The sequence below is a fragment of the Anolis sagrei genome, chromosome X (assembly GCF_037176765.1).
Source record: "Anolis sagrei isolate rAnoSag1 chromosome X, rAnoSag1.mat, whole genome shotgun sequence".
Taxonomy (NCBI): Eukaryota; Metazoa; Chordata; class Lepidosauria; order Squamata; family Dactyloidae; genus Anolis; species Anolis sagrei.
The window spans coordinates 106,314,085-106,328,024 of record NC_090034.1 but is presented as its reverse complement, the minus strand read 5'-3'; the positions used below and the strand labels follow the sequence as shown (position 1 = coordinate 106,328,024).

Sequence of the window (13,940 nt, the reverse complement as noted above, 5' to 3'; positions counted from 1 at the left end):
ATGCCATTCCAAGCCAGAATTGAAAAAGTCCACAACAGATCCCAAGTGTAGACTCTGCAAGGAAGGAGATGAAACAATAGATTTCATCCTGCTGCAAGAAGATCATGGAGAGACTCCAAGCAGAGGCACAACACCGTTGCTCAGGTGATTCATTGGAACTTGTGCCACAAACACCACCTGCCTGCGACAAAGAACTGGAGGGATCACAAGCTGGAAAAAGTTACAGAAAATGAACACATCAAGTTACTCTGGGACTTCTGAATTCAGACAAAGTTTTGGAGAACAAGACTCCTGACCTCACGATTGTGTTAAAAAAGAGAGTATGGATTGTTGATGTTGCAATCCCAGGTGACAGCAAGATTGCAGAGAAACACCTGGAAAAGCTGACACGATATGAGGATTTAAAGATCAAACTGCAAAGACTCTAGCACAAGCCAGTCAAGGGGTCCCAGTGGTGATTGGCACACTGGGTGCAGTGCCTCAAGACCTTGGCATGCACTTAAACACAATCGGTGCTGACAAAATTACCACCTGCCAGCTGCAAAAGGCTACCTTTCTGGGATCTGCACACATTATTCGCCAATACAACACACAGTCTTAGACACTTGGGAAGGGTCCAACATGGGATCCAATACAAAAGCCAGCAGAGTGGACTCATCTTGTTGTGTTAACAATAATAATAATAATAATAATAATAATAATAATAATAATAAAAACATCACACAGTCCTCAACACTTGGGAAGTGTCAGAGGTGTGACAACAGCCAGCAGAGTGATCTTGCTTGCTGTGGACTCATTTTGTTGTGTTTCTAATAATAATAATAATAATAATAATAATAATAATAATAATACATCACACAGTCCTAGACACTTGGGAAGTGTCCGACGTGTGATCCAATACAACAGCCAGCAGAATGATCTTGTTTGCTGTGGACTCATCTTGTTGTGTTTCAAATAATAATAATAATGACCATTCATAATTCACAACACCCTCATAATGATGTTGACCGGCTCTACCTGCCTAGAAGTCCTGGTGGCAGAGGACTTTTACAAGTAAAACAAGCAGTTGAAGAAGAAAAACACGATGCCCTGGCAGAAGATGTCAAGGAAAGCCAAGAACCTGCTTTAATTGAAGTCAATAATCGGAAACTTCTCAAAGCACAGCAGACAAAGAACCAGTACAAGAAAACTGCACTCCAAACCAGAGCTGACAGCTGGCACAACAAAGCCTTGCATGGGAAGTTCCTTGACAAGATTGAAGGATAAGTTGACAAGGAGAAGACCTGGTGATGGCTCACGAATGGAACCCTGAAGAAGGAGACAGAAGAAGGCCTGATTCTTGCAGCCCAGGAGCAAGCCATCAGAGAACCAATGCCATTAAGGCCAGGATGGAAAAATCAGCAGATGACCCAAAATGCAGACTGTGCAAGGAAGCGGATGATACCTTGGACCATCTCCTCAGCTGTTGCAAGAAAATCGCACAGACAGACTACAAACAGAGGCACAACTCTGTGGCCCAAATGATTCACTGGAATTTACATCACAAGGACCACCGCCAGTAGTAAAGAACTGGTGGGGTCATAAACCCGCAAAGGACGTGGAAAATGAACACGCAAAAATCCTGTGGGACTTTCGAATCCAGACTGACAAAGTTTTGGAACACAATACACCAGACATCACGATTGTGGAAAAGAAAAAAGTTTGGATTATGGATGTCGCCATTCCGGGTGACAATCGCATTGAGGAAAAACAACAGGAGAAACTCAGCCGCTATCAAGACCTCAAAATCGAATGGCAAAGGCTCTGGTGTAAACCAGTCCAGGTGATCCCAGTGGTCATGGGCAAACTGGGTGTCGTGCCAAAGATCTCAGCTGGCATTTGGAAACAGTAAACATTGACCAAATCGCGATCTGTCAACTGCAAAAGGCCACCTGACTTGGATCTGTGCGCATCATTCGGAAATACATCACACAGTCCTAGACGCTTGGGAAGGGTTCGACTTGGGATTTTGGGATACGAAATCCAGCATAGAGATCTCGTTTGCTGTGACATGCTGTGCTTTTGTGTCAATAATAATAATAATAATAATAATAATAATAATAATATCTATTAAAAGTATTTACTGAATGAGAGGAGGGGAGGAGAAAAAGAAGCTAAAGGGCGACTCAAGGCTCTCAGAGCCACCCAAATATTGGGCTGTTTAGTCATGTTCCAAAAGCATTCTCTCCTGATGTTTTGCCTGCATCTATGGCAGGCATCCTCACCTGCCAACAAAGGATTCCCCCAGTAATAAGGAGCCAGACCTTGAAACTGCTAGGCCATTCAATGCTACTCAAGGTGGTCAATTGCAACATTCACACTTGCTTCAAACAGACAAGAGTTTTTTCTCCCACCCTGGATATTATTCCACAGATATATAAACCCAAATTTCCTAATTTCCAATAGATTTCACAACCTCTGAGGATGCCTGCCATATATGCAGGTGAAACATCAGGAAAGAATGCTTCTGGAACATGGCCAGACAGCCTGGAAAACTCACAGCAACCCATTGATTCCACCCATGAAAGCCTTTGACAATACAATGTTGCAATTGGCCAGCTTAATTAGCACTGAATGGCTTTGCAGCTTCAAAGCCTGGCTGGTTGCTGCCTGGGGGAAACCTTTTTGGGAGGTGTTAGCAGACCCTGATTGTTTCCTTTCTGGAATTCCACTGTTTGTTGAGTGTTCCAGGCTTCAAAGCAGCCAGACTTCGAAGCTGCAAGGCCATTAATTAGCAATCAAGATGATTCAGTTCATGAAAGCCTTCGACAACAAACTCAATGCACATTGTATTGTCGAAGGCTTTCATGGCTGGAATCACTAGGTTCTTGTGGGTTTTTTTCGGGCTATATGGCCATGTTCTAGAGGCATTTTCTCCTGACGTTTCGCCTGCATCTATGGCAAGCATCCTCAGAGGTTGTGAGGTCTGTTGGAATTAGGAAAATGGGTTTATATATCTGTGGAATGGCTGGGGTGGGGCAAAGAGCTCTTCTCTGCTGGAGCTAGGTGTGAATGTTTCAGCATATTTCTAGGTTAGCAGGCCCAATGCATATTTCCCAATGCACATTTCTAGGTTCTCTTTGTTAATTGCTTCAGTTAATTAATTTGTTAATTGCTATTAATTGGTCATTATAATATACTTTAAATTGACTATACAATGTCTGGAATTCCACTTTGTTGAGTGTTCCAGGCTTCGAAGCAGCCAGGCTTTGAAGCTGCAAGGCCATTAAATGGTAATCAAGGTGATCAACTGCAACATTCACACTTGCCTCCAACAGACAAGAGTTCTTTCTCCCACCCCGGACATCATTCCACAGATATATAAACCTTTGCCTAGTTTCCAACAGACCTCACAACCTCTGAGGGTGCCTGTCATAGATGAAGGTGAAACGGCAGGAGAGAATGTTTCTGGAACATGACCAGACAGCCCGGAAAAACTCACAGCAATCCAGTGATTCCGTCCATGGAAGCCTTCAACAATACACCCAAATATTGTTAAAGAAAAGCTCACCAAGAGCAAAGAGATGCTCTTTCTTTTCTCCCAAGTCTCCAAACACGTGCGCACTCTGCCCACCCGTCCCTTACTTCCCCAACTCCCAGTCCCGCTCTCCGAAGCTCTCCGAAGCTCTAGGTGCCCTTACTGCCTATTACAGGGAAAACCAGCCAATCCGTAACCCATCTAATGCACAAACATGTGCTTTTCACCTTAAGAACAGACAAGCATCCCAAGCTCCGAGGATTATTACCTGGGAAGGAATCCCACTGGAGCATTGCAGCGCACCCAAATCCCTGGGAGTCACTCTGGACCGTGCTCTGACCTACAAGAAGCACTGCCTGAACATCAAGCAAAAAGTGGGTGCTAGAAACAATATCATACGAAAGCTGACTGGCACAACCTGGGGATCACAACCAGACACAGTGAAGACATCTGCCCTTGCGCTATGCTACTCTGCTGCTAAATATGCATGCTCAGTGTGGAACACATCTCACCACGCTAAAACAGTAGATGTGGCTCTTAATGAGACATGCCGCATTGTCACGGGGTGTCTGCGCCCCACACCACTGCAGAAATTACACTGCTTAGCCGGTATTGCACCACCTGACATCCGCCGGGAAGTAGCAGCCAATAGTGAAAGGACCAAGGCAGAGACATCTCCGGCCCATCCCTTGTTTGGGTATCAGCCAGCACGTCAACGACTTAAATCTAGACATAGTTTTCTAAGATCTACAGAGACACTTGCTGGAACACCCCAGCAAGCGAGAGTCCAAAAGTGGCAGGCTCAAACCCAGAACCTGATACCAAAGCAGAGACTCCCCCCTGGGCACAAAGAAAACTGGGCGACTTGGAAGGTGCTGAACAGACTGAGCTCTGGCACTACAAGATGCAGAGCCAACCTTAAAAAATGGGGCCACAAAGTGGAATCCACGACATGTGAGTGTGGAGAAAAAGAGCAAACCACTGACCACCTGCTGCAATGCAACCTGAGCCCTGCCACATGCACAAGGGAGTACCTTCTTGCGGCAACACCAGAGGCACTCCAAGGGGCCAGATACATGGACATCTAATCAACTACCAAGCTTGCAAACTTTGTGTTTTGTTTGTTTGTTAAAAAATGCAATACAACTGTTTTGGTTCGCTCCTGACACGATAAATAAATAAATAAATAAATAGTCCCACTAAATAAAAAGAATCAGGAAAACAAAGGAAAATCCGAAAGATTCAATGCTAGAGAGAGGTCAAAGCCAAGCCAAAATGTGAAGCTGAGAGCGAGCGGCAAGGCAATCGGACTGAAGCCTTTCTCTAGAGCCAGGACGCAATGGAGAGCAATGGAGGCACTCGACCCATTAAATAGACACCGCTTGCGTAAGACACGTCATGATGTTCTTCAGGGAAACCCGTGTGAGCACGTGGCAGCCTCTTCGCATGCCACGTGGTGCCCAATATGAGAAGAGGACCCATAACCAGCTGCCACGTGGTCCATTTCGGCCAAAATTAAAAATTATCGTTATGGTCAGCAGAACAAGCTGGATAGGACGAAGCGAACCGACCCAACCAAATCCATGTTTGGAACCACTTTAACCGCCATGGAATACTGGGAGTTGTAGTTCACCCTCATCCAGAGAGCACTGAACCCAGCTGATAACAGATCTGGACCAAGTTTGGCTCACTGACCAACAAGGCCAACTGTAAATACCGGCTGGGTTTGCAGGTGAATCTGGGAGTTGTAGTTCACCCTTATCCAGTCGACGACAGATCTGGACCAAGTTTGGCACACAGACCCAACATGGACAACTGTAAATACCAGCTGGGTTTGGGGTGATTGCCCTGGGAATCTGGGAGTTGTAGTACACCCTTATCCAGAGAGCACTGAACCCAGTCAACGACAGATCTGAACTAAACTTGGCACACAGACCCAACATGGCCAACTGTAAATACCGGTTGGGTTTGGGGGTGATTGCCCTGGGAATCTGGGAGTTGTAGTTCACCCTTAACCAGAGAGCCCTGAACCCAGTCGACGACAGATCTGGACCACACTTGGCACACAGACCCACCATGGCCAACTGTAAATACTGGCTAAGTTTTGGGGATGATTGCCCTTGGCATATGGGATTTGTAGTTCCCCTTTATCCAGAGAGCACTGAACCCAGTCGACGACAGATCTGGACCAAACTTGACACACAGACCCAACATGGCCCACTGTAAATACCAGCTGGGTTTGGGGGTGAATGCCCTGGGAATCTGGGAGTTGTAGTTCACCTTTATCCAGAGAGTGCTGAACCCAGTTGACGACAGATCTGGACCAACCTTGGCACACAGACCCAACATGGCCAACTGTAAATACTGGCTAAATTTTGGGGATGATTGCCCTTGGCATATGGGATTTGTAGTTACCCTTTATCCAGGGAGCACTGAACCCAGTCGATGACAGATCTGGACCACACTTGGCACGCAGACCCAACATTGCCAACTATAAATACTGGCTGGGTTTGCAGGTGATTGCCCTGGGAATCTGGGAGTTGTAGTTCACCCTTATCCAGAGAGCACTGAACCCAGTCGACGACAGATCTGGACCAAACTTGACACACAGACCCAACATGGCCCACTGTAAATACCAGCTGGGTTTGGGGGTGAATGCCCTGGGAATCTGGGAGTTGTAGTTCACCTTTATCCAGAAAGCATTGAACCCAGTTGACGACAGATCTGGACCAACCTTAGCACACAGACCCAATATGGCCAACAGTAAATACTGGCTAAATTTTGGGGGTGATTGCCCTTGGCACATGGAAGTTGTAGTTTTCCTTTATCCAGAAAGCACTGAACCCAGTCGACGACAGATCTGGACAAAACTTGACACACAGACCCAACATTGCCAACTGTAAATACTGGCTGGGTTTGCCCTGGGATTTGTAGTTTTCCTTTATCCAGAGAGCACTGAACCCAGTCGACGACAGATCTGGACCAAACTTGGCACAAAGACCCAACATGGCCAACTGCGCATACAGGCCTGGTTTGGGGAGGATTGACCCACGATTCTGGGAGTTATAGTTCACCTACATTGTTATGTATTTTCTAATGGGAGCATTCATAAAAAAATGAAATCACATCCTGGCTTCTTCCTAATCAATAGTTACTAATTAACTACATGATATGACCTAACACCCCAAAACAAACCATGGTCTTTTCAAATAGCCTAACCTAAGCTAGTATTTAATAGACATGGCTCTCATGAGGCTAAACACAGACCCAGTTCTTTAAGACGCTCCTCATAGGGATTCATAGTTTCCAGGCCTTTTAGTTGCCCTCAATATCTGTCTTGTACTGCTTTGTCTAGAATTGGATGCAGTATTCCAGGTAAAGAGGTCTAACCAACGCATGACTTCCCTTGACCTGGACATTATCCTCCTATGGATGCAGCCCAAAATCCCATTGGCCTTTTGAGCTGCTGCATCACACTCTTGGCTCAACTTATCGGATCATAGCAAACCCTATTGGAGCCATTATTAAGGGAAGAGGAGGGTGGGGGAAGTCCGAGGGTGGAAAAAGGAGAGGCCAAAAGCAGGGCGCAGCTGTCCCGTCCGTGCCTCCTTCCCTCCCTTCCCCCTCCAAAGCCCCGGCCGACCGCTAACTGACAGCCCCACATGCCAAACGGGTGGCTCAGCATCTTTGCAAAAGCCACAGACGTGGGGTCTTTTTTGGATGGAAGGGCAAGCACACCCTTTACAACTGCAAGGCCTTTTGGTACATGCTCTCATTCATAGAGTAAAAAGAAACCCCAATCTAGTCTGTCCAGGTAGGAGAAACACCATCCAATCCCTCCCGACAGATGGCCATCCAACCAGGCTCTTTAGCAGTCTACATTAAAGTTGGGAAGTATCCCCACTCCCCACCCCCACCCCCTTTCTGCTATAAAGGACACAATCAAAGCCCTCCCAACAGATGGCCGTGCAGCCACAGACATGATAGATAAGAGAGATATCATACATATAGATATATATGGGATATCATGGAACTTCGTCAGACTCTTTAGCACTAAAGTTGGGAAGGACTATAGATAAGAGAGATACTATATATATATATATATATATATATATATATATATATATGAGATATCATACATATAGATATAGGTATGAGATATATAGATATATGGGATATCATGGAACTTCGCCAGACTCTTTAGCACTAAAGTTGGGAAGGACTCCCAATCCTCCTTTCTGCTATAGATAAGAGAGATACCATATATGTATATATATATGATAGATAAGATACCATATATGTATAATATCTCTCTTATCTATCATATATATATAAGATAAGAGAGATATTATACATATAGATATAGCTATATGACATTATAGATACATATAAAAGAGATAAGAGAGATATCATAGAAATATATATATATATATATGAGAGATAAGAGTGATATACATATAGATATATATGATAGATAAGGGAGATATCATAAGTATAGATGTAGATATATGACATTATAGATATATATAAGAAAGATAAGAGAGAAATACATATAGATATATGAGATAGATAAGAGAGATATCATACATTCAGATGTAGATATATGACATTATAGATATATATAAGAGGGATAAGAGATATACATATAGATATAGATAGATAAGATAGATAAGAGAGATATACATATAGATGTAGATATATGACATCATAGAGATATATGAGAGATAAGAGAGATATAGATATATAAGATAGATATCATAAATATAGATGTAGACATATAAGACATTATAGATATATATAAGAGAGATAAGAGAGATATAGATATAGATAGATAAGATAGATAAGAGACATATCATACATATAGATGTAGATATATGACATTATAGATATATATAAGAGGGATAAGAGAGATATCATACATATAGCTATAGATATATACAATAGATAAGAGAGGTATTATACATATAGTTATAGATATATGACATTATAGATATATATATAAGAGAGCTAAGAGAACTAACATACATATAGATATATGATATATAGATATATGAGATCTCTTAGAACTCCGCCAGTCTATACTCCACTAAAGTTGGGAAGGACCCCCAATCCCTCCCTTTCTGCTCTAAAGGAGGACACAATAAAAGCCTTCCCGACAGATGACCATGCAGACACAGATATGATAGATAAGAGAGATATCATATGTATAAGTATAGATGATATAGATCCACAAGGGCCATCCATCTAACTACAATTCTGCCAGGAAGGGAGACACCACGCGATCCCTCCCGACAGATGGCCATCCATCCAGAGAAAGAGATGTCAACCAAACTCCCAAGGTAAGGTATTTATTATCATATGGCTCTAGGAATTTCTTCCTAAGCTTCAGGTGGAATCTCTTATCTTGCCATTTGAACCCGAGGCTCTATTATGTCCTGGTTTCCGGAGCAGCAGAAAACAATCTTCCTCAATGGAAGCTCCTTTCCAATATTTTAACCCTCTCTTTTCCAAGCTAGACATCCCCAGCTATATAAGCCATTCCTCCTAGGGATTTGTAGTTTCCAGACCTTCGGCAATATAATAATAACCAATAATAATAATAATAATAATAATAATAATAATAGGTTATTATATAATAATAATAATAATAATAATATATTATTATTATTATTATTATTATTATTATTATTATTATAGTAACCCCATCCCAGGTCCTTCCTCTCTTCCAAAGCTTCTCCAAATCCTTCCATCTATCACGTTCTACCCTTCGCCCAACTATGTCCATTTGGGATAAAGCCCTTTTTGGGGGCATTTCCCACCTGTGTTCGCCATGGCAGCTCTGGGTTCTCCTTGTAGGGATCTCTCCGAAGCTGTGTCTGGATGGAACGGGAGGGCTGCTCAGTCATGGAGGGAAGGGGGGCCTCAAGGAGAAGCGGGGGGCTATTTATAGATGACGAATCCCAGCTGCCGTCTCCCATCACAGAGTCTTGCCTGGGAGACGTAGTGCCGCCAGGGTGAGGGGCTCCTCTGATGTTGTTTGCATCACATGCATCACAAAGTAGGAAGGGGTCCCCAAAAACCATCCAGTCCAACCCATTCCTGCCAGGCAGGAAGACACCATCAAAGCCCTCCCAACAAATGGCCATCCAGGGGTCTTCTTGTGAGTGACATCCCACTTTAGTCACAACAATTGCATCATGTGGATCTATGCAGTATTGAGAATGCTGTCTCCCTGGCAGAAGGGGGTTGGATTGGATAGCTTTTGGGGGTCTCTTTCAACTGGAGGATTCCAGCAGTCAAACGGCATACATCCATTGGATGTAGCTGTCGTGATTAAAGGGGGATCCCGTTGACAAAGATGGCCATCTCTCGGGAGGGATGGGATGGTGTCTTCCCTTTATGGCAGAAGGGGGGTGGACTGGATGACCTTTGCAGAGTGACAACTCTAGATTCCATGATTCAACAGAGACTGGATGGCCGTCTGTTGGTAGGGATTGGATAGTGCCTTCCTTTATGGCAGAAGTGGTTTGGACTGGATGGCCTTTGGGGGTCCCTTCCAGCCTTAGAATTCTATCTATCTATCTATCTATCTATCTATCTATCTATCTATCTATCTATCCATCTATCCATCTCTCAATCATATATATATATATATATGGCTGGATGGCCATCTGTCGGGAGGGATCAGATGGTGCCTTCCTGCCTGGCAAAAGGGGGTTGGGCTGGGCGGCCTTTGGGTGGGTCCCAGCTCTAGATTCCATGATTCAACAGAGACTGGATGGCCGTCTGTTGGTAGGGATTGGATAGTGCCTTCCTTTATGGCAGAAGTGGTTTGGACTGGATGGCCTTTGGGGGTCCCTTCCAGCCTTAGAATTCTATCTATCTATCTATCTATCTATCTATCTATCTATCTATCTATCTATCTATCTATCTATCTATCCATCTCTCAATCATATATATATATATATATATGGCTGGATGGCCATCTGTCGGGAGGGATCAGATGGTGCCTTCCTGCCTGGCAAAAGGGGGTTGGGCTGGGCGGCCTTTGGGTGGGTCCCAGCTCTAGATTCCATGATTCAACAGAGACTGGATGGCCATCTGTTGGTAGGGATTGGATAGTGCCCTCCTTTATGGCAGAAGTGGTTTGGACTGGATGGCCTTTGGGGGTCCCTTCCAGCCTTAGAATTCTATCTATTTATCTATCTATCTATCTATCTATCTATCTATCTATCTATCTATCTATCTATCTATCTATCTATCTATCTATCTCTTAATCATATATATATGGCCATCTGTCAGGAGGGATCAGATGGTGCCTTCCTGCCTGGCAAAAGGAGGTTGGAATGGATGGCCTTTGAGGGGTCCCTTCTAGCCCACAGAATTCTGTGTATTTATCTATCTCTCAATCATATATATATTGCTGTGTGGCTATCTGTCAGGAGGGATCAGATGGTGCCTTCCAGCCTTAGAATTCTGTTTATCTATCTATCAATATATCTATCTCTCAATCATATATATATGATGGCCTTTGGGTGGGTCCCAACTCTAGATTCCATGATTCAATAGAGACTGGATGGCCATCTGTTGGTAGAGTTTGGATGGTGCTTCCCTTTATGGCAGAAGGGGTTTGGACTGGATGGCCTTTGGGGGTCCCTTCCAGTATTAGAATTCTGTCTGTCTATCTATCTATCTATCTATCTATCTATCTATCTATCTATCTATCTATCTATCTATCTATATCTCTTAACCATATATATATGGTTGGATGGCCATCTGTCAGGAGGGGGTTGGACTGGATGGCCTATGGGGTTCCCTTCCAGTATTAGAATTCTGTCTATCTATCTATCTATCTATCTATCTATCTATCTATCTATCTATCTTTCAATCATATATATATAGCTCAACGGCCATCTGCCGGGAGGGATCAGATGGTGCCTTCCTGTCTGGCAAAAGGGGGTTGGACTGGATGGCCTTTGGGGGTCCCTTCCAACCTTCGAATATTATCCATCTATCTATCTATCTATCTATCTATCTATCTATCTATCTATCTATCTATCTATCTCTTAATCATATATATATATATGGCTGGATGGCCATCTGTCGGGAGGGATCAGATGGCACCTTCCTGCCTGGCAAAAGGGGGTTGGACTGGATGGCCTTTGAGGGTCCCTTCGAGTATTAGAATTGTGTGTATTTATCTATCTATCTCTCAATCATATATATATATGGCTGGATGGCTATTTGTTGGGAGGGATCTGATGATGCCTTCCTTCCTGGCAAAAGGGGGTTGGATTGGATGACCTTTGGGGGTCCCAACTCTAGATTCCCCCCATCTCAGGTTTGTGCTGCTCTCAGCAGCTGCTATTAATACCTATGGACTGGAGGGAGCTCCAGTCCCGCTCTGGGCGTGAGGCCAGGGGCTATTTCCCGTCCCATCGTCCCCGTGCCATGAAACCCAGGAGGACGCCGAATGTCACAAGAGCCTTTGAGTCCAGGGCTAAATCTGGACCGTGCAAATTATCGGCGCATTAATAGTGCTTGAACGCCGGCAGCTCTGTCCTATGGGATCCTGGGATCTGTAGTTTGGGGAGGGGCTTGGAGAGTCCAATCTGGGCTGTCATTGCCTAATTATAGCCTAGGCATGTGCAAGCCAGACTACAAATCCCAGGATTCCATACCGTAGAGTCATAAGACTTAATTTTGTGGATTTATAGACAACAATGAATCCATTTATCCCAATGCACATTTCTAGGTTCTCTTTACTAATTGCTCCAACTAATTAATTTGCTAATTGCTATTAATTGGTCATTATAATATACTTTAAATTGCCTATACAATTATTTGAAAGGCGTCTATTTAAATAGACAGCATGGGAAAAGACATGCCATGTGCAACCAAGTCACTTATTGATGTTGATTATTGACTCAAGCTGGATGACCTATAAATTCCTACAGAGGGCCAACTCTAATCCATTAGAACTAATAGGAAATTCCAATCTGCTCACCTAAGATGCATATTTCCAGCGGGCTCTCTGATTGGTCCGCTTCCGCCTGATGCTGCTCTGTGATTGGCTCCCAGCTCAGCCCCGCCTCTCCTTCCTCTTCTTTGTCGTCCAGTGATGGACAATGGTCAAACTCAAGAGTCGAGGTCAATAGGCGGAGGTGGACACTTCCGGCGATATTCGGTCCCCCTTCTTCCAGTTCGGGATCCGAGACATCCAGTGGCGGGAGGTCGCCCAGGGACGTCTCTGAAGGGAAAAAAAGTCATGGGTCAGGCTGACCATTAATTGTATTATCGAAGGCTTTCATGGCTGGAATCACTAGGTTCTTGTGGGTTTTTTCAGGCTATAGGGCCATGTTCTAGAGGCATTTCTCCTGAAGTTTCGCCTGCATCTATGGCAAGCATCCACAGAGGTAGTGAGGTCTGTTGGAATTAGGACAATGGGTTTATATATCTGTGGAATGGCTGGGGTGGGGCAAAGAGCTCTTCTCTGCTGGAGCTAGGTGTGAATGTTTCAGCTGACCACCTTCATTAGCATTTGAAGGCCTGGCTGAGCCTGGGAAAATCTTTTGTTGAGAGGTGTTAATCTGTGCCTGGTTGTTTCCTCTCTGCTGTTTTGCTGTTGTAATCTTAGAGTTTTTTTAATACTGGTAGCCAGATTTTGTTCATTTTCATGGTCTCTTCCTTTCCGTTGAAATTGTCCACATGCTTGTGGATTTCAATGGCTTCTCTGTGTAGTCTGACATGGTGGTTGCTAGAGTGGTCCAGCATTTCTGTGTTCTCCAATAATCTGCTGTGTCCAGGCTGGTTCATCAGGTGCTCTGCTATGGCTGACTTCTCTGGTTGAAGAAGTCTGCAGTGCCTTTCATGTTCCTTGATTCGTGTCTGAGCAATGCTGCGTTTGGTGCTCCCTATGTAGACTTGTCCACAGCTGCATGGTATGCATGCAGACCTCACTACCTCTGAGGATGCTTGCCATAGATGCAGGCGAAACGTCAGGAGAAATGCCTCTAGAACATGGCCCTATAGCCCGAAAAAACCCACAAGAACCTAGTGACCATTAATTGTTTGTTTGGCCACAGAATTACCTTGGAGGAACTAGAAATCCCAAGAAGTGCCCTTTCCAGGTTCTCTTAGCACAGTAGTTCTCAACCCCTAAATATGCTTCCTCATGTTGTGGTGACCCCCAACCATAAAATTATTTTCCTTGCTCCTTTATACCTGCAATTTTGCTACTGTTACAAATCGTAATGTAAATATCGGATATGAAGGATGTGTTTTAATTGCTACAAATTCAACAAAATTAAAGCATTGTGATTAAGCAGAAAGAAATATGGATTTGTAGTGTTGTTGTTGTTGTTCATTCGTTCAGTCGTCTCCGACTCTTCGTGACCTCATGGACCAGCCCAGGCCAGAGCTT

The 13,940-nt window shown here is 44.1% G+C and overlaps 1 protein-coding gene across 2 annotated transcripts in view; it reads right to left on the bottom strand.

The window, feature by feature from the left end:
• LOC137094993 (reticulon-2-like) overlaps positions 1-13,940 on the bottom strand; it is a 42,438-nt gene that overhangs the window by 13,793 nt on the left and 14,705 nt on the right. The window contains exon 4 of one of the 2 annotated variants that reach the window (XM_067461113.1): positions 12,525-12,767. In XM_067461113.1, coding sequence (XP_067317214.1) covers positions 12,525-12,767 — 243 coding nt within the window. Of the gene's footprint in view, positions 1-9,336; positions 9,440-12,524; positions 12,768-13,940 lie in introns of those variants that run through there. The other variant, XM_067461114.1, reaches the window with a different exon arrangement.